General features: G+C 48.4%; 1 protein-coding gene across 1 annotated transcript in view; it reads left to right on the forward strand.

Moving 5' to 3' along the window:
- DHRS12 (dehydrogenase/reductase 12) overlaps positions 1–22,401 on the forward strand; it is a 106,251-nt gene extending 83,850 nt beyond the window's left edge. The window contains exons 4-8 of the mRNA XM_047850467.1: positions 1,332–1,424; positions 12,044–12,240; positions 19,713–19,774; positions 21,040–21,143; positions 21,625–22,401. Coding sequence (XP_047706423.1) covers positions 1,332–1,424; positions 12,044–12,240; positions 19,713–19,774; positions 21,040–21,143; positions 21,625–22,057 — 889 coding nt within the window. The 3' untranslated portion in view covers positions 22,058–22,401. The remainder of the gene's footprint in view (positions 1–1,331; positions 1,425–12,043; positions 12,241–19,712; positions 19,775–21,039; positions 21,144–21,624) is intronic.
- The last annotated feature ends 958 nt before the right edge of the window (positions 22,402–23,359 follow it).

Raw genomic sequence — 23,359 nt, forward strand, 5'->3', positions numbered from 1 at the left:
AGTTCAGTTGTCAGGTCTCTGAAGCAGCAGGAGTCTCTGCCTTGGGCTGGTGATAAGTCACAGATGCCTTCCGGGGCTCGGACAGCATGTCCTTGCATTCACTGGATACTCAGAATATAAGCTTGATTCCTGTGCTGGGCACAGAGAAGGGGCTGAACAGCCCACATACATGAATCATTTATGTGTGTGGCTGTGTGTACCCCCACGAGGGAAGGGGGTGATTCAACATGTCTCCTCCATCGAGAAGTCCTGAGTCTACTGGGGGAGGGAGCTGTGTCCAGCAATGGCTATAGCACAACGTGGAAATTGATAAACATCATAAGCAAGGACCAAGTAACAAAGGAAGTTGTCGTCTTATAGTTATGATGTACCTTGGATATTGTCGTAAGAGCAAAACATTGACAAAAAACTCCTAAATGACTGGCAGGAGGAAACTATAACACATCCATGTCAAAGTATGTTATGTAGCCATTAAAAGAAATAAGACAGATTTATATGTAACAAAAAAATCTCCAAACCTTAAGTGAGAAAGAAGGAAGCAGAGCAAGGCATAGTCTGATCCTATTTGTATGGAAGGGGGCATATATTTATAATATGTGTATCGTGCTTAATATATATAATATATTTATTTTTATTTAAAAAAATTAATGTTTATTTTTTATTTTTTAACGTTTATCTATTTTTGAGACAGAGAGAGACAGAGCATGAACAGGGGAGGGGCAGAGAGAGAGGGACACACAGAATCTGAAACAGGCTCCAGGCTCCGAGCTGTCAGCACAGAGTCCGACGCGGGGCTCGAACTCACGGACCGTGAGATCATGACCTGAGCCGAAGTCAGACGCTTAACCGACCAAGCCACCCAGGCGCCCCTAATGTTTATTTTTTGAGAGAGAGAGAGACAGAGTGCAAGTGGGGGGAGGGAAGGGCAGAGAAAGAGGGAGACAGAATCTGAAGCAGGCTCCAGGTTCTCATCTGTCAGCACAGAGCCTAATGCAGGGCTTGAACTCACAAGCCACAAGATCATGGCCTGAGCCTAAGCTGGACATTTAACCGACTGAGCCACCCAGGTGCCCCTAATATACATAGTCTATATTATGCTTTAAACATATGTATATAACTATACATGCTTAAAATATTTCTGGATGATTAATAAGAAACGGTGAGCGACGGTTTACTTTCGAGGAGTGAGATTGTTACTTTCCGTTTTGTATTTCCAAACTATTTTATTTTAAAACCATGTACATGTATTTTGAATTAAAAAATGCTAGTTTCTATCTTTTTTTAAAAAAAAAAAGCTTTACAACTTCTTGTTTGTTTGTGTTCTGGTTTAGAACATCTTTCTGCACATCATGGCCTTGTCTAATTCCAAGAAAATATGGGAATTTATTGAAAATTTCAAGCAGGAAAAGAAACTCAACATTCTGGTAAGTTTTATAAACATAAGTAGAGGATAAATTTCGTGTGTGTACATTTTTGGTCTACATGGGTATGGAGTGATGTGTGTGTTTGTGGGTCTTTGTGACGACGTCTTAGTGAGAATCCTTTATGGTGAGGCTTATTCGTGCAATCAGTTTACACACTGGCTTCAAGGGGAGTGGGAGGATGGGGATATTCCATTTTTCATAAAATGACGATGCGTATATCTGCATTCCTGAGCTCTGTAGATTTGGGGATGGGTGTATTAAAATTAGAGGTTCTTGGAAAAATAAAAACAAGAAGTTTAGTCCAAAAGAATGCCTGCTACAGGGACGCCTGACTGGCTCAGTCGGTTAAGTGTCTGACTTTGCCTCAGGTTATGATCTCATGGCTCATGAGTATGAGCCCGGTGTCGGGCTCTGTGCTGACAGCTCAGAGCCTGGAGCCTGCTTCGGATCCTGTGTCTCCCTCTCTCTCTCCTTCCCTGCTCATGCTCGCTCTCTCTCTCTCTGAAGTAAATAAACAATAAAAAAAAAATTTAAGAATGCCTGCTACCAACAAGCAAACCTTTTAGTAGCACGGTGTGGGATTCCACAGAGAGCCAGGAGGACTCAGGTGGGATGGTATGTGTCTGTTCCTCCCAGATGCTCTGCGTTGAGCTGAGCTGCTTTTCTATCCAAACAGTTTCTAACGTGCTCCAAAACGCCCGTTTGGGCCAAGCTCTGGTCTTGTGCTGTCCAATATGGCTATAGAGCATTGGAAATGCAGGTAGTCCAAATTGAAATATGCTGTAAGTGTAAAAATGAGCCCATTTCAAAGACTTGGTCTGAAAAAAAAAAAAGCAAACCATCTCATTAATATTTTTATATTGGTTACATGTTGAAATAATACTACTTTGGAGATATTGAGTAAATAAAATATATTATTAACATTTACCTGTTTCTTCTTACCTTTTTAATGTGGCTGCTTTTGAGAAAACTCCAATTCCATATTTCTGTTGGACAGCTCTGGTCTAGATGCAATCCCAGAGCACCTCACTGAGGATTCGGTTGCCCAGCCAACCCCTTGTAATTGGAGATCTCTGCACAGTTCTGTGGCTGAGCTTTCTGCACTAGTGGCATTTTCCTGGAAGGGGTTTGACATGAAGGGACAGTTGAGCAGGACTGTGGTCGTCACTTGGATGTGGGACTGTTGGTGGCCATGGAGGTGTGGAGTTTGGAAACAGGTCTTCTGGCCCTGCTTGCCTGTATTTTGAGATGGGAATGTAATTTCTAGATCAATAGTGCAGGTTGCATGGTCAATAAGAGAGAGCTCATTGAAGATGGACTTGAAAAAACGCTTTGCTCCCTGTGCTCTGGGAGAGTATGAGCAGTTTTCTTAGCAAAATAAGCAGAGACCTAGATAACACCATAGAAGGATCAGAAAAATATCGGCCAGCTTTTTGTGTTCTTGGTCCTAAGCACGATTGTATTTTCCTCTTTCGCTGCATTAAATTTTCTTCATAAGACACTCTTTAAAAAATGCTTTTCTCGTGTTTTTTTATAATATGTGTTAGTGCCAGAAATACTTAGCATTGTTAAAGCATTTTTTTCTAGGAAGCTCAAGGCTCATTATAGATGTTATTTTGGCAAGGAGCGCTGGTTCATTCCCCCGTGGAATGTGCAAAGGGAACTTCTAGCCAGGGCTGAGGAAGGTGCAACCGTGAGACGAGAGGACAGATCAGAAAGGGCATTCAGTTAGAATGCAGGACATCTGGATCCTGGTCCCTGATCTGTTATAACAGGCTCACTCATTTGATGCCAGCCCAGTGGTTCTCAGAGTAGGGTTCCTGGACTGGCAGGTTTAGCATCACTAGAGGAACTTGGTAGAAATGCATTTTCTTGGGCCTCACCCCCAGATCGACTGAAACCAAAACTCAGGGGTGGACCCAAGCAGTCTGTGTTTTAACAGGCTCTCCAGATGATCCTGATGTACATTATCATTTCAGAACCAATGTACCAGCCTTTTAACTTCTTTGGATTTTCTCCTTCTTGAACCAAGGAGTCTGCAGTAAATTATCTTGGTGTCTTTCAGCTTGGAGATGCCATGAATATAAGCTTCTCTCCTGTATCCACTTCCTCACTATAATTTAAGCTTTTAATGAAGAATTAAAAAAAATTTTTTTTAATATTTATTTATTTTTGAGAGAGAGAGAGCAGCGCACATGAGAGGGGAGAAGCAGAGAGAGAGAGTAAGGCACAGAATCCAAAGCAGGCTCCAGGCTCTGAGCTGTCAGCACAGAGCCTGATGATGTAGGGCTCAAACGCCCAAACTACGAGATCGTGACCTGAGCCGAAGTTGATCGCTTAACTGTCTGCGCCACCCAGGCAACCCAGGTTTTTAATGAGGCATTTTAATTAAATCTTGTCCTAAGTCACAAAGATGGCTGGCAGGGCTTGTCTGGTTGTTGGGGTCGTTGAGGATATCCATTAAATAGCAACCCTCTTCCCACTCAAGAACTGAACAAGTTGAGGAGTGAGACAGTGGAATAGTAACTGAAAGCCAGCATATATATCACTGCTGTTACCAAACAAGGCTAGTTGAAGGGCGTGGTGCGGTGTGAGAGCCAAATGGGTTTCCTACTATCGCGCCCAGGAAGGAGACCCACTTCCCTTGTCACAGCTGGCTGGCCTAGGACAGACTCTACCTTCTCCTGCCCGGGAAGAGGAGAAAGTGGGGAGCAGAGCTGAGCATGCCCAGTTTGTTGCTCCCAAGTGTACTAAATTGATTATTGATAATGGCTCTGCCTATCCTGGGCAGAGGGAAGAGGGGGCTGAGGGAGGGCAGAATCACCACCCTCTCTCCATGAGGAAGGAAATGGTGGGAGTCGGGAAGGACCTTTCTCCCCAGTGGTGAGGCTGCTTTTTTTTTTTTTTAAACCAATACCTAGAAGCTTGTCATAAAATGATGTGGAGTTTAGTACAAAATATTCTCTTTGATTTTGTTCCAAATGTAGTATCTTTGCCCGAAGTACCAAACCCAAATGTGGGGTCATGTGGGTTTTGCCTTATAACTTTATAGGGTGGCAAAGATGCCCAGAGAGCCACAGCTGGCCTCCGGGGGGCTGCTCAGCAGGACCAGCTTTATGATTTGTGGGGCCCAGTGACAAAAAAAATATGGCACCCATACTCAAAAATTAGGAATTGCAGCACACCGTCAACAGAGCATCAACCAAACGGGGAGGCCCTTCAAAGGTCAGGGGCCTGTGAGACCACATGGAAGAAGTCAGCGCTGCTGCTTACCCACCCTCCGTCCAACAGAATTCTGCTGGGCACTGACCGTGCGCCGGACATTGGGGAGTATTGTCCATACATAGTCATTTAACCCTGGTGACCATCCTGTGACAGAGGTATTCTTACCTCTACATCCCAGATGAAGAAACAGGCCAAGAGAGGTTGAATCGCTTTCCGGAGGTCAAGTGGGGGAGCCAGAATTTGAACCCAGGCCTGTCTGCCTCCACAGCCCATGAACAGGATGCAGTTCTGCCCCCAGCAGCCTTTTCCCCCTGTATTATGGTGAAGTAGGTGCTAAGGGAGCACAGGGAGGGAGGTGAGCAGTCCTGCCAGGGGGACGACGGGCGGGCTGGGGCATCGCTTGGCGGGCAGCTGGGAATCTGCATTCACACAGCGTGCAGCCGGGTGTCACAGTCTAAGGGGACTGCCTTTTTGATTGTACAGCTGGTTCTGTTGTACTTTTGTATGGATCTGGTCTGCTTCTGAGGACCTTGATATCTCTTCATTTTCATTTCCTCTTTGTGCTGAAACATCTTATTGATCTTCCCAGCCTCTCTGAGACACATAATAATTCTCGGGCTTTGATATGTATTCATCATCTCCAGAGTGGAAGACAGGGTACAGTATACAAAGCAGCATGTTAAGGACAGAGGGGGCAGCTTCATGTGTCTGTGCTCACAGATGAGGAGATACAGAGAGGTTAAAATACTGTCATTCTGAACAGGTCCGGAGCCAAAGGAACAACCCAGACCTCTGTCTGAGTCCTAGGAAATTGCTGGCTGCCTCACTAATATGAAACATGTTTTCCTGGCCCGATTATGTAACGTGGGATGGGTTGTTTTCTGATTCTGTTGGGCCTCTAGAAACGTTTCCAATGCCCAGCCAAACACCGGTAGGTTCCTGACACTCTGAGGACAGGACAGCACCAGTCTTTGCAGAATTTATCACCAGATCCTGAGGATTTGGAAGCTGGAGGGCTGTCAGAGCCCATGCCTGCAGGTGGCCGTTTGTGGAGACATCACAGTGTATGAATTTGATTAAGGATGGAAAGAACTCTCCTTAACCTTCTGTGGGGGTAGGTGGGGCGTGGGGAGATCTTCATAGTTTGCCCTTTGGTGGGACAAAATGAGCTACTCTGGGTAGGTCTGTGGGCGGATGGACCGAGGAGGCAAAGTGGTCTCGTGAGACAGGTTCTGTTTGGTTGTTCTTCTCGCCCCTGTTTTGGGTGTTCTCACATCCTATGCTCTTTGCCTGTTAGCATGCAGCGGCATTAAGCGTCCATTGGAGTGAAGACAGATGGGAGGGGAGGGGGGGGCCGTGCTAAGTGCTCTGCTGGCAGCCCGCCACAGCCTGAGCGTTAGCGCATTAAATCCACCACATCTTAGCCTCGCTCACGCCACAGGACACAGGACGAGGACACTGACTCTACCTCCTCCAGGACAGCTGCGTCATCAACTAACTGACTGTAATAAACAGGCAGTGGTGCCTTAGTTCTCTGGCAGAAGGTGGGGGAGTTCAGCGTAGGTCATTCTGGAAGGACATACGTTGCTGTACAGTTAAGTGCTCTGTCACTTGACATTCGGTGATCTGGAGCTCTCTGCTCACTGGCATATCCCCACACGCAGTGGATACTGCTGTTTAAGGCAGGGACTCAAAGTCCAGAAACACCTCAATAATAATAATAATAATAATGGCACACATTCTTGGGTCACCTCACTCAATCCTCGTAACACCTGTACAGATTTTCAAGACGAGGAAACGGAGAGTCAGAAGTACTCTGAAACCACAGTCTGTGACTTACCTTACTAAACAAAGGACAACTAAATTATAGTTGGTGCATTTTTAGTATAGGGTTGTATCTGTCAGTTATTGCTACATAACAAACAATTCCAAAATCTCAGAGACCTACAAAACAAGCATGTACTTTTTGCTGACTCTTCTGCAGGTCTACTGGGCTAATCTCATCTGGGTTTAGCAGCGTGTCTCAAAGCAGCAGGTGAGATCTGGAGTATGTCCCAAATGTCTCACATCTTCCTTTCACAGAGCGTGAAAGGAAGAGTATGTCCCAAATGTCTCACATCATCCTAGGCTGACCAGGATTTGTTCCCATGGTGATAGCAGAGGTCCAAGTATGCAAGCACTTTCAAGCCCCTGCTGGATTCACATCTGCTAGTATCCAGTTGGCTGATGCAAGTCACTTCATAGAGCCCCAAACCAGAAGTCAGGGAGCATACTCCTCCATGGAGGTGGGGAAGAGAAGGTGAATTATTGTTGACAATATTCTTCCACAAGGCCTGTTTTATTACATTCTAATTCTTTGGAAATAGGTGATCTGAGTTTGATGTGGTAACTATTTATTAACCAAAATACTTAATGAACAAAATACTTTATTTGTTCAGTAAACATTCAGAGATCACCTGCTATATAGCAGACACTGTGGTCAGTGATGAGGACTCAGAAATTGAAGGGGCTCCTGGTCTAGTGGGGGAATTAGACATGTAAGCAATTTCAGTAGCCATACAGTAAGTTCGCTTTTCATCCATGAAGCGAGCTAGGGGGCAAAGCAAAGAGGAAAGCAAAGAAGAGCACTGCCAGGGGAGAATGTTTCCTTAGACACCGCATGTGTTTGGTACCAGGCATTTTTACTTGTCAATAATCTTTACCCTGAGTTTTACCCATGCACCATTTTGCTTCAAAGACCTCCTTCCAGCTCACAGATCTTCAAGCCTCCCAGAGAGGCACAGAATCTGGGAGATAATAAGTACTCTAGACATGTCAGCTAGCATTGTTTTAATATCCAAACCCTTTAACCTGGAATTAAAGTCCTCTGTTGTCATACCCCACCTACCTGCCCAAAAATATTTCCTATTTTTTTCCCACATGGATCCTCTACCAGTCAGCCCATTAATTTTGGAAAATGCCACTAACAGTTTTATGTCTCCAAGCCTTCATCCCTGCTGTCCCTCTGCCTGGAATGTCCTCCTCCTGGTTAACTTTTGCTTCTCTGTGACTCAACTGGGCACAACCCCAGCACAGAGCTTAGTCAGGTGCTCCACCTCTTGGCTTCCATAGTGCCTTCTGGGAACCTGTTGCATGACAGGAATCGCCTGTTGACAGGTTGGTTCTTGCGCAGAGCAGAAATCCTTGAGGGCAGACACTGCCTGGCCATTAGGAGGCGCTCGGTCTGTGTCGGCTGAACCACAGTCCAGGTCCTCCAGCCCTTTGTGCACAATGTACAAACCTGTCCACGCCTCATGTTCCCATTCTGTAAAATGCGGATAGTGATGCTTTTGCAGGCTAGAGGTGAGGATTAAAGAGAGAATTGTAAATTACTTGCCCAAGAGAAATTACTCACGTGCACACAAAAACAGGCACATGAATGTTTAAGCAGCTTTATTTTTATTCATAATCACCCCAAACTGGAAACAACCCAGATGTCCTTCAGCTGGTGCATAGATAAAGGAGGGAGGGGGGGGACTTCCACACAATGGAATGCTACTCAACAATAAAAAGGAACAAAATACTGATGGATGCAACAATGTGGATGAATCTTGAATGAACTGGCAAAAGTCAAGCCAGACTCAAAAGGATACATACTTGTATGATTTATGTGACATTCTGGAAAAGGTGAGCCATAGGGACAGAGAATGCATCAATGGCTACAGGGTGGTTGGGGTGGGTGGGGGACGACTATGAGAGAATATTTGGCTGAAGGAACTGTTCTGAATCTAACGCAGTTACCCAACCCTATGCATTTACAAAAATTCAGAACTGTGCACGCGTGCGCACGTGCACACACACATACACACACACACACACACAGATGCAGAGTTTTACCGTATGTAAAAAAAATTTAAACATACAGTTGGCCCTTGGGCAACGCAGGTTCAAACTGTACTGGTCCACTTATGTGTGGATGTTTTTCAATAACTCCAGTATAGGACTGTAAATATACTTTTTCTTCCTTATGATTTTCTTAATAATATTTTATTTTTTATAGCTTAATTTATTACAAGAATACAGTGTATAATACAGATACAAAATATGCGTTAATTGACTGTTCCAAATTATCAGTAAGGCTTCCAGTCAACAGCAGGCCAACAGTAGTTCAGTTTGGGGGGAGTCAAATTATACCTGGATTTTTGACTGCATGGTGGGGGTCAGTGCCCCTGATACTGCATTGTTCAAGGGTCAACTGTGTGTGTGTGTGTGTGTGTGTGTGTGTGTGTATTTGTATACATGAAAGAAAAAAGAAAGAAAAGCATTGTAACTCTCAGCACATGTCTGGCAGGTAGTGAGTCCATTTCTTAGAAGCAGATGATTTATTACGGTTGTTTCTTGGTGCCTTTTTTTAGTAATCAATGAGCTCCTAGAAGGGGGACTTTATTTTCTTCAGCTTTGAGCCCAGGTTACCCAGCACACCCAGAACACACAGTAGCAGGTGTTCAGAAGCATCATTGGTGAGGAATAAATGCAGAAACACCTCCCATGCTGTGCTGTGCGGAGACCGGGGAGGTCCCTTCCTGGTCTGCCTGCTCCAAGGACATTGGGGTACACAACAGCTGGTAAAGGAGAAAATGGCCACCTTTCAGTCCAGGAGAACACCTTGACCCCAAATTTTGTGTTTCCCGAGAGCCCATGTGGTTCTGGGAAAAACGGGATGGGGACAGTAGTCACAAACAATGAGCAGCCAGCCCCAGTGCCTCCCTGGGGTTCCTGTTGTTCCTCCATCATCATCACTGTCCTAGAATTGTCTCTGCACTGCCTTTCCCCTAAGAAGCCAATGAAAGGGAAGGGGACAGGAGGATGGAGCAGGAGAGGGCCACCATCCGGCTACAATGGAGTCTGGACCCCAAAGTGCCCAGACTCTTCTGATCTCTCTAAAAAATCAAATTAATGGATGCAAGAGTAACATCCAGGCCCCAGCAAGGCCAGTGTGGGCCTCAGCATCATTCCACATTCTGGACCATCCCTAGTTACCTCCTTTATTCTCCCCATCTCCCCTCCCTCTAAACATCTGTCTCCTTTCTTTCATTTCTTTAGGCCATATTCCTTTAGGGGTCCAGCTCACAGCTAAGCGAACCGAGGGATCTGTGCTCATCTTAGTAGGTGCTGTCTTCAGACTTTGTGTGTAGAGGGAAGGGGAGGGGAGGAGGCATTTATTCAAGATAACCTTTTTTATTTTCCTAATCTTAAAACAGATGAGTATTCATTTAGAAAATAGGGAAATAAAAATATGCAAGAGTAACAGAAAACTCTCCTGTAATTCCATCATTAAGCTATAGCCACTGTTAACATTTTTGGTCTATTTCTCTAAGCCTTTTTCTATGCTTGTCCCCTGCTCTCCCCTTGGAACCACGTGATATGTATCATTCTGAGTCCTAGGTTTTTCCACTTAACCACTGTATTTTAAGTGTTTTCTCATGTCATTTAATATCCTTTAAGATGTCACTTCTATTCAGAATATATTCTATTGTATGAATGTTTCATGATTTATTTAATTAGCCCCCTCGTATGGGATATTTAGCTTGCTTCTAATTTCTCACTATTGAAAATGACTCGGTGATAAATGCTTTTGTACATATGTTTTTGCTTACGTCTTTGGTTACTGCCGTAGAATGGATCCCTGGTGGTGAAATTACAGAGACTTAGTGTGTGAGCATTTTTAAGACTTGGATCTGTAGTAACCACATTACCCTCCAGAAAAAAATGTACCAATTTATATTCCCCCCAGCACTGGAAGTGCTTGTGTTTTTTACTTTCTGTTGTTCTCAAGTGAGTGAGCTTTGTAAAACTGATGGATGAGCTATGGCATCTTATTTTTCTTTGCATTTCTTTGGTTACTAGTGATATTGGAGTTGGTGGTGGTAGTTCATTGGCCATTTGTACTTCTTTTGCTACTTGTCTGTTCATGTCCTTTGCCCATTCTTCTATTGAGATTGTTATCTCTTAAACTTTCTTTATAAGCCTTCTTTGGCATATTTATTGCAAGTGCTCCCCTTCCCCCTTCCCTGTTGGGCAAATTGCTTTTTAATTTTTTTTTTTTTTTTATGTTTTGGTTTGCCACACAGAAGTTCAATTTTTTTATGAGGTCAGGCTGTATATTTACCATTAAGACTGATGTATTCACTTTTAGGATTAAAAAATCCCTTGTTAGTCTAAATAATTTAGTTACATGGTTCTCTCCCCACCCCCATTTTCCTCTAACATTTTCTTAGCTTTTTAATGCACCTGGAAGTCTTTTTGGAATAAGGTAGGTAAGGAGCCTTTTAAAAAATTTATTTCTCTCTTTCATGTTCTCTCCCTTATATTCTTAATTTTTTTTAATGTTTATTTGTTTTTGAGAGAGAGAGGCAGACTGCAAGCAGGGGAGGGGCAGAGAGAGAGGGGAGACACAGAATCCGAAGCAGGCTCCAGGCTCTGAGCTGTCAGTACACAGCCTGACGTGGGGCTCGAACCCACAAACCGTGAGATCATGACCTGAGCCGAAATCGGTCACTTAACCGACTGCGCCACCCAGGCGCCCCACTCTCCTTTGTATTCTTAATAAACAATGTCACACAACACTGCTTATTTACTACATGTGCTTTCCTTCCTTTTGAGTCGTGATCCCATCTTTATCATATACCAAATTCTCGTTAAGTTGCTTCTGTCTGTTCCACGGATCTGACTACTAATTATTATGTTCTATGTTCTGTTATGTTCTAATTATTTGCAGTATATTTTACTATCATCTAGAGCAAGCCCCAGCTCATTAGTTTTATTTCTACAACATTTCAACCCACAAGATTGATCGGTGGGGTTGAGGAGCCCCCCCTCCGCCGCCCACACCCAGAAGGATTCTGGAGCCCTGGCGAGGTTCTTGGTCTTCGGCTGCCCTAGGGAGTCTCAGGAAAGAGAATGCATGAGCCCAAAAGTCAGAGGTCATTTGCCCATTGGCTTTTGGTTTTCTGCCAGGTATCCGAGGCTGCTTTGGATGAGGCCCAAAAACCACTTGGTGCTTGGATCTCCCCACCTGCCATGGGGGTAGGGGCGTCTGGGCTGCTGTGGCACTCAGGGCGGGGCCAAGCCTTCCCTGGGCTTGGCAAGGACTGCTCCCCTGGTCTCTCTGTCCCAGTCTAGGAAGTCAGCGTTGTGCTTGGAACGCCTCCTGGCCTGTGGGTCGGGAGCCTCATCTGATTACCTAGCTGGGATTCAGCCGTTGTTTTTAAAGGAGTTCTACCCGGCCCTCATTTAGGGGAATTTTACAAACAAAATCCCAAAGAAGCACCTTCATACTTTTAATGAGCGGAGGCCCCAGTGCCCACACCCAGGTTCTCCCCCCTGTAAAGCAGGTGTTCTCATTGTGTCCCCAGGGTGGTAGGCAAGAGCCTCCCTCGATGTGACTGCAGGGAGCAAATTCAGTCATCTTGCACCAGAAACACTGGTTTTGCCTGCGCACCTTGGGGCTTGGACCTTGGATGGCCTGGGGAGGATGAAGAAGTGACAGCCTTTTCACTTCTGTGTGAGCAACGTGGAACCTTTGGACAGGTGACCGGGACTCCTCCCTCAGGTGGATCCTTCCCGTTAGCATTCATAAATGTCCATTTCCGTGTCTAAAAATGACAAGCACAATAACTTTGCTAGACTCCACGTTATGGCCACTAGCTGTCTGGATTTCCGCGGGACTAAGTGCGTTCCCAGCATGGAGGACTTTCAGTGCCAAAGCTGGGGGAGTGCTGGGCAAGCTGGGATGAGTCCCTGCTCCACACCCTGCTCCTCCTCTCCTTCCCTGCTGCTGGCCTCTCTCCTCCCTTCCTCCCTTCCCATTCACCCGAAACCACTCCATCCTGGCTTTCTCCCCAACCGTTGGTGACCCTCGCCAAGGTCACCTGTGACCCTTGTGTTGCCAAACCCAGAGGATGTGCCTCCGTTCTCAGCCTGCCTGACTCCCAGCGGCACTTGCCGTGGCTGTCTGGGCTCACGGGGAGCACTGTCCACATGGGCTCTGTGACTCCACTCCTGTGTCTGCGGCCCCTCCCGTCCCTGCTCAGTCCTTCCCAAACTCCTGAGCTGGCTGCAGTTTCTCTGCGTGACCTTGAAATGCTGCAGTCCCTCCCAGCCCAATCCTGGCCTCCTCTTTTCTCCCCCTGCACTCTCAACATTTATTTATTTTTGGGACAGAGAGAGACAGAGCATGAACGGGGGAGGGGCAGAGAGAGAGGGAGACACAGAATCGGAAACAGGCTCCAGGCTCTGAGCCATCAGCCCAGAGCCTGACGCGGGGCTCGAACTCACGGGCCGCGAGATCGTGACCTGGCTGAAGTCGGATGCTTAACCGACTGCGCCACCCAGGCGCCCCTCCCCCTGCACTCTCTGTGAGAATCTCACCCCTGGCCGTGGCCCCACGTGCTGTCACGTGCCCTGGTCCCCCAGTGGTCTGCATGCAGCCCAGGTCTCTCTTTGGAGCTCCCAGCTCGTGTCTCAAATGCCTCATACTCAGCACGTCCAAAATCCAGGTGTTAGTCTTCCTCATTGATCTCTTCCTCCTCTCGTTGAGCCAACCTCAGTGGATGGCATGACCATCCACCCTCTCGCTCATCCTTGACACCTCCCCTTCCTCCCCTCCTGTATGTAGTTGATTTGAATGAGTCTCCATCACATGCCTCCAATCTGTCTGCCTCTCTTTATCTCCACGCTACCTCTGCCCAAGCACCTCGGTCACTGAGACGCAAGCAGTAATACTAGGGCTCTCAGTGCCCTCTCATGCCCTCCCCCACCCTTGGTGGCTTCCTCCACAAAGCTGGCAGAATGACCCTTAAAAATGCAAATATGTTTCATTCTGCCTCAGATCAGCCCTTGGTGTCATTAGAGCTCGGTGTCGTTGGCGTTGGCCTCCAAGGCTCCAGCCTTATCAGGCCTCACTCTCCACCTCGCTCACACAGCTTCAGCCCCCCTTGGTTGAGCTCAGGGCCTCTTTGCCCAGGCCATGCTTCACACCGGAGCACCCTCCTCCCCGCCCTCACCCCTTCCCAATACCCTTACAGCTTGGTCCCACCTCTCCTGTAAATCTTAGATGCCACCTCATTGCTAACGTGGGCCCCCACACCACTCCCACACCGCCTCATGTGCTCGTGACGGCCTGCACACACTCTTCCATCACGGCACCGACCCGAACAGTGAGTGTGAGTTAATTACGAAACAGCCTGCTTACGCTTGGTGAACACGAAGGCCGGGGGCCCTCACAGTACCCCTCGTACGTAGCGCTGGGGCTGCCATTGAGCAGGCCCTTGATAAATACTGAATGAACGGAACTGGATGGGGAGGATGAGTTGAGGTTGGGGGCAAAGGGAAAATCTGACTCCCCCTCACTGTGGTCTGACCCCAAACCAAGAATACCCCCTAAGAGGCTGACAGCATGAATGCCTCCTGGTGCCTCGTTTTCTGCAACAACCTGTGCGGCTGGCTTCCCCGGGTTGTATGACCTTTGAAACAGTCTTCATGCGACGTGTAAGGTCAGTGTGTGAGGCTCCCAGGAGCACGACGGGACATTTTATTACCGCACAAGTGGAGAAGTACCAGATGGGATCCACCAGGGCAGGAGTCCGCTCCTTTAAAATCTGCACCAGTAACCTCCCAGAACCAGAGCAAAGTTCTTTGTCCAGTGGGTAGTCCAGCTGGTGGCAGATATCCCCGGGCTCATAACCAGCATGGCTCTATTCAAGCTGGCTTTGCAGGTTTCCGAATAGAAACACCTGTCCATTTTCCTGGGCTAAAATGTAAAATTTACAATACGGTTTTCTCATCAAGCAATAACTAACTTTAATGCTATTCAAATATATCAAACTCAGGATATTTTATGATTTTAGGAGCAGCATGATTTCTTTGAGGTATAATTGATGTACAAGATCATATTAGTTTCAAGTGTAATGAATTTAATATTTGGATGGGAATGTGGTTTTATAGTAAGGCTTTAAGGGAGCAGTACATCTCTCCTTCAGCATCACCCAGACGTGACACAGCTTTACATCCCTTCCTAATTAGCTTATAGAGAGAGCTTTGCTTCAAGTCATGTACCCATGTAATAAAGGTCCTTGTTGCCATATTTAGAAGACTATGTCCAACATAAATTCCACTCCCAAATCTCTTTCTTATAATGAACCTCCATCAACATAATGAGTTCCTTGGAAGGAAGGCATTGTGTAAATTAAAAATACTAATGAGTCATAATGATAATGAATTATTTTCCTTATTACTGGGAGCAGGACTAACCTTGGGCACATTTTCCAGTATCTGAAGGTGCCTTCCCTACACCTAAGATTGCCTCCCTTAAAATATCTCCTTCCTTCTTCCCCTTTTTTCCTTTCTTTTCTTCCTTCCTTCCTTCCTTCCTTCCTTCCTTCCTTCCTTCCTTCTTCCCTTCCCTTCCCTTCCCTTCCCTTCCCTTCCCTTCCCTTCCCTTCCCTCCTTCCATTTTTTGCATCAAAACTCTGAATCCCCCAAATGTCCCTGATCCTATCTGGTCAGTCTTGGAGGAAAGGAAGTTACCAAACTGGTCTACACTCAAATGAGTGACCAAAAGCACCCATTCGCCATTTTCAACAGTGCCCTAGCAGTACCTGGATACTGCTATTTTGAAAGGTAGCTGATTAGCACAGAGGAACTGGCAGACTTCTGGCTGAGACAAGCTGTGTCTTAAGGATTGTCAGGTTACAAGTAACAGGAACCCACTCAAGCTGAATAGTCCAAAAGAATTTGTTGGTGGGCTACAGGACAGTCCTCACAGAACTCTGTGTCAGAGGCACAGCTGGGCTTTGGGGGCATCAGGGACAGGACAGGACTGCTATGAGGAACTAGGGTAAACTTCTCCCTTCTCTGGGACCGTTGTCCACAGACTCATCACAACTGCTTCACTCTCTCCCCTTCTGCAGACAGGCTCGCTCTGCTTTTCCATGCACACTGGCCAAATATGGCACCACTGAGTCAACCTGCACTCGGTTCCAGGGTTCTGTTTCCACATTCTTGGGTGAGGGAGGCTCGAGGCCAGATGGGACAAACACAGTACCTGGCCCAGGGTAACAACTTCATTATGTGTTTGTTGATTTAGACAGGATGCGGGCCCGCCCCTCAGGGAGGGGGATGGGGTACCTCTCCACAAGAAGTCTACTACATCAGGCCAACGAGTTTTTTGTTTTTGTTTTTTGGGTTTTTTGTTTGTTTGTTTGTTGCTTAATTCAGTTGGAAGCCCAGGATGTTGAAGAGCTTTGGGAGAGGAGAATGACATTGGCTCACACTGGGGGTGGGGATTAGCAACAGGCCTGTGATGGGATCTGGACAAGTGGGGCAAAGAGCTCCCGGGGCCAAGTTCATCCTCAGGGAATAATACTTGCAAACAACGGGATACCTTCCCACTCCCTTGGCACCTGTGTTGCCTGGGACTCAGCCGGGGCTTAATGAGTCAAGAAAAGGGGGATTTGCCAATTTGTTTTCCACTTAGCATGCACTTGCTGGGAACTTGGACAAGTCACCGGACCTCTTTGGGAGTCTCCTGATTCCAATTCTTTTTTTTTTTTTTTTTTTTTCATGAACGGGGGAGGGGCAGAGAGAGAGGGAGACACAGAATCGGAAACAGGCTCCAGGCTCTGAGCCATCAGCCCAGAGCCCGACGCGGGGCTCGAACTCAGGGACCGCGAGATCGTGACCTGGCTGAAGTCGGACGCTTAACCGACTGCGCCACCCAGGCGCCCCCCAATTCTTTTAATAAAAAATTATACGCATGCACACATACAAACACATATACACACATACATTACTTACGTCCTTTTATGTTATTCTTTTAGCAGATTATTATCGTGTTTCCCTTTGCTGTCCTGAAGTTACTCGGGAAGGGCCTCCAAAACCTGGCTGGGAGGCTCAAGGATTATAAATCGCTTGTGGCCAGAAAGAGAGATGGTTCACCTCCTTCTCGGGGAGGAGAAATGCGTGCTGTGTGTGAAGAGCTACATATGTTCTTTGTAGTGATGAAGCTGGTGATCTGGGAGGCAGAAAGCGCACAGAAGCAAATGATGTATCAGATCTGCTCCTTTGGGAGCGGGTGGGCGTGGGAGAAGGTCAAGGAAAGACCCGTTTTGTGCACTTGGGTTGAGGGAGAGCTTCAAAAGATAGAAAAACCCTTGGAGGGCCTGTGGCTAAAAACTGTGGATCTCCAGGAGTTTTTCTTTTTATTTATTTATTTATTTATTTATTTATTTATTTATTTATATTTTTAAAGATTTTTTTTCAAGTTATTTTTTTTAATATTTATTTATTTTTGAAGCAGAGACAGAGCATGAGCAGGGGAAGGGCAGAGAGAGAGAGGGAGACACAGAATCCAAAGCAGGCTCCAGGCTCTGAGCTGTCAGCACAGAGCCTGACGTGGGGCTCGAACTCACAAACTGTGAGATCATGACCTGAGCCGAAGTTGGACGTTCAACCTGCTGAGCCACCCAGGCGCCCCTATTTATTTTGAGAGAGAAAGGGAGTGTGAGCTGAGGAGGGGCAGAGAGAGAGAGAGAGAGAGAGAGAGAGAGAGAGAGAGAGACTCCCAAGCAGGCTCCATGCTGTCAGCATAGAGCCTGATGTGGGTTTGACCTCATGAACTGTAGGATCACGACCTGAGCTGAAATCAAGAGTTTGACACTAATGAAATAAGCCAGTCAGGAAAAGACAGAAATCGTGTTTTCACTCATATGTGGAATTTGAGAAACTTAACAGAAGACCATGGGGGAAGGGAAGGAAAAATAAGTTACAAACAGAGAGGGAGGCAAACCATAAGAGACTCTTAAATACAGAGAACAAACTGAGGGTTGATGGTGGTGTGGGGGGGAGGCAGAGAGGGGAAAATGGGTGATGGGCATTGAGGAGGGCACTTGTTGGGATGAGCACTGGGTGTTGTATGGAAGTGATGAATCACGGGAATCTACTCCCGAAGCCAAGACTACACTGTATACACTGTATGTTAGCTAACGTGACAATAAATTAAAAAAAAAAAAAAAAGAGCTGGACGCTTAGCCAACTGAGTTACCCAGGCGTCCCTCTCCAGGAGATTTTAAAAAGCACCTTCCACTTGGCTGTGCCCTAGAGGAGAGTATCTGGCAGGATGAATGGCCCAGCCAATCTTCCTGCAGCAGACTCTGTTAACGTTTAAATTGGCAGCTCTTTCTGCCCACTGGACCTGTCCTCCCCATGCTTTAATAAAACTAGCTTTCTGCACCAAAAAAAAAAAAAAAAAAAAAAAAGAAAAGAAAAGAAAAAAAGAAAAAAAAGGTTCAGGTGTATTCTCATAGGGGATGAAACAGCCAACAAAACACACAACATCTATCTCCCAGGTAGGGAGAGGAGGTGCAGACAGGCTCACCCTGGCTCTCGTCCGTCCAAGTCCAAGGCGAGGAGAGACGAGGTGTGCCCGGACAGGCAGGGTGAGCAAGCCCGGCCCTCAGCCTGGCTGGGTGCGGGTAGCGGGGCCTCTCAGAGGAGGGGGCTGCAGGCCTGCCGTGTGGAACCTCTTTCTAGCATTCATTTCCTTTGCTCAGGAGTCATTTATGACAATCCATCCGTGGCAGGCTGATGGGGCAGATAGCTTTTGGCAGAAGGCCTTTCTCCTTCTCGCAAATGAAATCACACGGAGAGCCACTGGCAGTGAATACAAAGGAAGTGTCTGAGGCCACTGGATGGAGGGGAACAGCTGTTGGAGCCCGAGTCCTCAGGAGACTTCAAAATCCACAGACTCACAAGGCAGGACCCTCCAAAAATAAACTGGGATGTGGACAATGAAGAATGCTGTCTGGGATGGAAGTCAAAACCCGGAATTACCAATGCTGATGCAGAAACGAAGTAACAAACATGCACCGAGAGCCCTCCGGTCCACACACGCATTTTATTTCTCCACAGAACCCTCTGACCCTAGGAAGTGGGCTGGCCAGCGGTCTCCCCTCTACAAGAAACCAAGGCCCAAATTGCCACGGTGGCTTGCCCACGGTGCCATCGCTGGTGAGGGCCCAAATCCAGGCTCCTGGCACCCACCCCAGTGCCCCGTCCGTGGTGCGAGGCTGCGCCCGTGGGCTTGGGTGCTGAGCAGGGCACTGCCAGGGTGGTTCGTCCAGCACTGGGTGGAACTGGTCAAGCAGAAACCCCCAGGAGTGGCCCAGAAAAGAGCCCAGGGCCCTGGCACTGGGAACCCTTACTTGTTCTCACCTCACGTTGAAAAACAATACAGATGGGCACGAGGACAGGCAAACAATAATTCCACCATTCAGAGATAAGCATTTTGAACATTTTAGTGCACCAAAGTATCATCCTTGCAGCTATTCCCCGTTTTGATACCTTTCCTCACAGAAATGGGACTCCGCTCTCCTGCCCTGTTGTAACTTCGCATTCTGTGTATTGTGAATATTGTTCTGTGTCAGGCACACTTCAACGGCATTTTTCTCCTGTTGTTAAAAATGTGTGTGTATGTATGTTTTATGATTACAGAAATAATCATAGAATTATATGCTTGTTGTAAACTATTCTAATTCAAATAGTGCAGAAATGGGTAGCAAAGGAAGCCAACGTTTTGCTTCATCCCACGCTTGGGACATAAGCAGTATTACTAAATTTTGTATTTCCTATTCGTCCTTTTCGACGCACAGACCAGACGTGACAGACTTACGTGCACATAGAAACTCTCTGCACACGGTGGGCTCGTAGACTGTTGTACACTTTGCGTCTCCCCTTCCTGTAACGTGGGCACCTCCTCCTCCCCGGACGTGGGGCTCTCAGGCATCTTGGCTCTAGTCCGGGGGCAGAGGAAGGTCTCACGGGACCCGAGAAGGAAGCAGTAGCAGCCGGGAGCCAGTTACAGCATTTGGACTGAAAACCCTCTGAGGGGAGGGAGACGGCAGCCCAGGCGGCCACTTGGCATTCGTCGGGCACCCGCTCACCCCTCCTCAGGGCCGCTGGCAGGAGGGGCCCCGTGGCACCAGGTGGCTCCCTGCCACCCTCACCGAGCGCTCTGTGCCTCCCCAGGTGTGTGTATTCTCACGAGTGCCCTGATCCCTGCCTCGGAGGAAGAACACGAGTCCAGAGCGGTGAGTTGAGCTCTTGGGATGTTTTGTGGGTTTGGCGTTGTTCCTGACGGGAAGCCGGTGGGCCTACATTTGGTCCACACCCATGGGGAGAGCCAGCTTGCCGGTGGGCCCACGGGCCTTCTCTTTGGTCACCTAAAATCAAGCAGTGTTGTGCCAGCCTGGACGGCATCGAGGTGTGTCTGGAGAGGCGCTGACTGAAGGCTGGGAGGGACCCAGGTCAAGAGGAGGGTCAGTCCGGTGCTTCTTCCTGAGGACACACGTGCTTAAGGAGCTCCTGGCGTGTGGACTAGGATTCCCGAATGTTCATCCGGGCAGTAGAGGCTTCCTGGGAACCCGCTCCGAAGAGCACCTTCGCGTCCCCTACTCCTGCCTCCTGCCACGGCCGGGTGGCTGCCTGCCGCCCACACACAGCCTACGAATTCCCTGCGAAAAGGGAGGCAGAACTGTGCAACTAGAAACGTTAAAGACTCCAGTCCTCCCCGGAGGCTTTTCCCCATGATCATCTGGGAGTGGGCAGAGCATCAGGAAAGGGAGGCCTCTGAAGAGCAGGGCAGCTGTGGGAGGCATTCAGGTCAAGGGTGAGGGGGTGCATTTCCTGGAGAGCATGCTGCTCCGATGAGAGACGACAGGTTTGTGGAGCCGGTTCTCTCCTAATAGGTTAAAATGACCCGCTCGGAGAAATCAGGGAGAAGGCAGTATATGCAGGCTGCCTTCTCTCTGCGGTAGTGGGCAGAATAATGACCACCTCCCACCCCCCGAGGTCCGTGTCCTAATTCCTGGGACCTGTCACTATGTCACCTTTACATGGGGGAAGGGGACCTTGCACAAGTGACTAAATGAAGGACATTGGGATGGGGGGAGTATCCTGGGTTATCCAGGTGGGCCCAGCATAAGCACGAGGGTCAACAGAAGGAAGGGAGGTGAGTGCGAGTTGGAGAAGGAGACGGTCTCCTTCCGGGAGAAGAAGAGGTCACTGGGGCAGGGCAGCCATGAGCAAGGAATGCAGGCGGCCCCTGGAAGCCGGGGAAGGCGAGGCACTGGTCTCCCCTAACACTTGCAGAGCGAACACGGCTCTGTGACACCTCGATTTCAGACCTCCGGCCTCCAGAACTGTAAGAGAGCGCGTCTCTGTGGCCTTAAGCCACTAAGTTTGTGGCCATTTGTTACCACCGCCACTGAGAAAATTAATACGCTGCTTGGCAGAGAAGAGGAATGGGAAGGTATTGTCCATTTTTGCTTATAAACTTCTCTTGTACGTATTGTAGACGACAGTCTCCTCGGGAGGAATGCTGGTTCAGACACTGAATCCCAATGACCTAAGTGAGAAAGGACGGCACTTAATGGAACTATGGTCTGTGCACAAAACAAAGTAAGTGACGTGGCTTCCTTAAGACTGCATTTTATGGAGTATTGCTTGGTGAGCAAGAAGAATGAAATCTTGCCATTTGCAACAACGTGGATGGAACTAGAGGGTATTATGCTAAGCGAATGAGTCAGAGAAAGACAAATATGACTTTACTCATATGTGGAATTGAAGAAACAAAACAAATGAACATAAGGGAGGGGAAGCAAAATATGAAAACAGGGAGGGGGACAGACCATAAGAGACTCTTAAATACAGAGAACAAACTGAGGGTTGCTGGAGGGGTGGTGGGTGGGGGGATGGGCTAAATGAGTAAGGGGCATTAAGGAGGACACTTGTTGGGATGAGCACTGGGTATCATATGTAGGGGATGAGGCACTGGGTTCTACTCCTGAAATCATTCTTACACTAGATGCTAACTTGGATGAAAATTTTTTAAAAAGACTGCATTTTATTAATGTGCCACACGGGCCCTTTTCCACAACAGGTTTATTGTAGCATGTACATTGATTCGGATCCTAGTAGTTGACGGCAGGCCCTGCAAAGTTCCTGGCACAGCGGGAGTCCTCTTCATGAGGGGCCAGGCGTGGCCGTGCTCAGACCAGGGAGGACCTTCATCGTGCTCCTGGGAGAAGCCACAGAGGCTGCCAGCTCTCTTCTCAGTGTTTCTCAGGCCCACAGAAGAATTGCCGAGGGCTGGCGACCATCCGAACAGGAAGGAGCCTGGCAGAGGCGTCCCTGCCCCGCACGGCTCAGAGAGAGTAAGGATGGTGAGAGGTCACTCCTCCCTCCTGTGGGCAGCCCTTGGCTCACCGGCCACAGATGTCACAGCAGTGACTGGGTTCCCTGTGCTCACTTTGGAGGGCGTGCATGTTCAGTTCTGGAGCACTGAAAGGCAAGGGTCCAGATCTCTTACCTGATCTTAACAGAAACTACAGTCATACACTTCGAAAAGCCCCATCTGTAACTTCCACGTTGACATTCTTGCCCTTAAACTCAACTGGGGGGGCTCCCTCATTGTCTGTGAAGCTGCCGGCACCCATCAGCTCCCGTCATTGGTGCCGTCTGTCTCTGAAGGCCTCCCTGCCCAGTGCTCCCCCACTCCACCTCTGTCCTCCGCGTGCCCCGAGTATGTCCCGCTTTTGCTCGCTGATCTGCGGACCGTTGCTGGTGGATTACTTCTCAGGCCTCGAAATCCTGATGTTTCAAAGAGCCATACTTCTTCCCAGTTTTCCCGGGAATAAACCAGTCTCTCATTACAAAAGAGGCCCGGATGGAGTTCTTTGCGAAGCATAAGCAAGCTGCCCTGGGATTGGGCAACAGCGGAGATACAGCTGAGGCTCCCATGCAGGGTGTGCTCTCCAGGCATGTCCAGCGTGTGGCCCACGCTCTAAGATGGGAGTTAACTCACATCTTAGTGGGCAGCCCGCTCGGTGCCAGCCTGTGCCGGGGGCCTGAGGTCCCACAGCCAGCAGGGCAGATCCTGCCCTCGCCCGGCCTAGGTACAGCGAAGGCTAGAGTGGCATGACCCCCTTGGGAAAGGGGCAGATCTGGGCACTAATGTCACAGGGAGGGGCTCAGGAGGCCCGGGCAGCGTGCAGCATGACTTCCTTCATTGTCATGGTCACTCTCTTATGCTCCTTCCACCTCCTGAGGGGGGGCCAGGGTGCAGCCCTGGGTTCCAGGGAGGCTTCCATAAAGAGCTGATCAGGAGGACCGGGAAGCGACATCTGTGCACACTGCTGTCCCACACGAGGCTTGTGGGACGAGCGCCTGCAGCCAGCTCCCTTGCCTCACACCTGAGGGCGCCTTCTCTCTCCAGTCTCCCTGGTCCAGAGGCGGCGGAGGGTTCTAACTGAGCGGGGCACCCGAGGGCACCTGGCTCCATTGCTCATCGTGCCAGGAAGGTCGCAGCCTTTAACTTCCGTGTAGAGCAGCCACATGATTGACTCTCCCCAGGAACGACCTAAAACCAGAGTAAAGAGGACTAGGGAATTGCTTTAAGAGGGGCACATTGGGACTAGAAAGGGAGAAGCCTTGTCCTCAGAGGCAGTGCTTTGGTCTCCAGTTTGCATTGGGCGTGGCTGAGGGGGGCAGTGCTGGAGTCGGGGGGACCACTGGGGGGCCCCTCCTCCACGAGCTGTCCTGACTCTGGCAGCCTGGTGACAGAGGGGGCTGGTAAACGCTGGCTTTCCCGTGTCAGAGAGGCATGAACCGGGGCC

This window comes from Prionailurus viverrinus, chromosome A1 (assembly GCF_022837055.1).
Source record: "Prionailurus viverrinus isolate Anna chromosome A1, UM_Priviv_1.0, whole genome shotgun sequence".
Taxonomy (NCBI): Eukaryota; Metazoa; Chordata; class Mammalia; order Carnivora; family Felidae; genus Prionailurus; species Prionailurus viverrinus.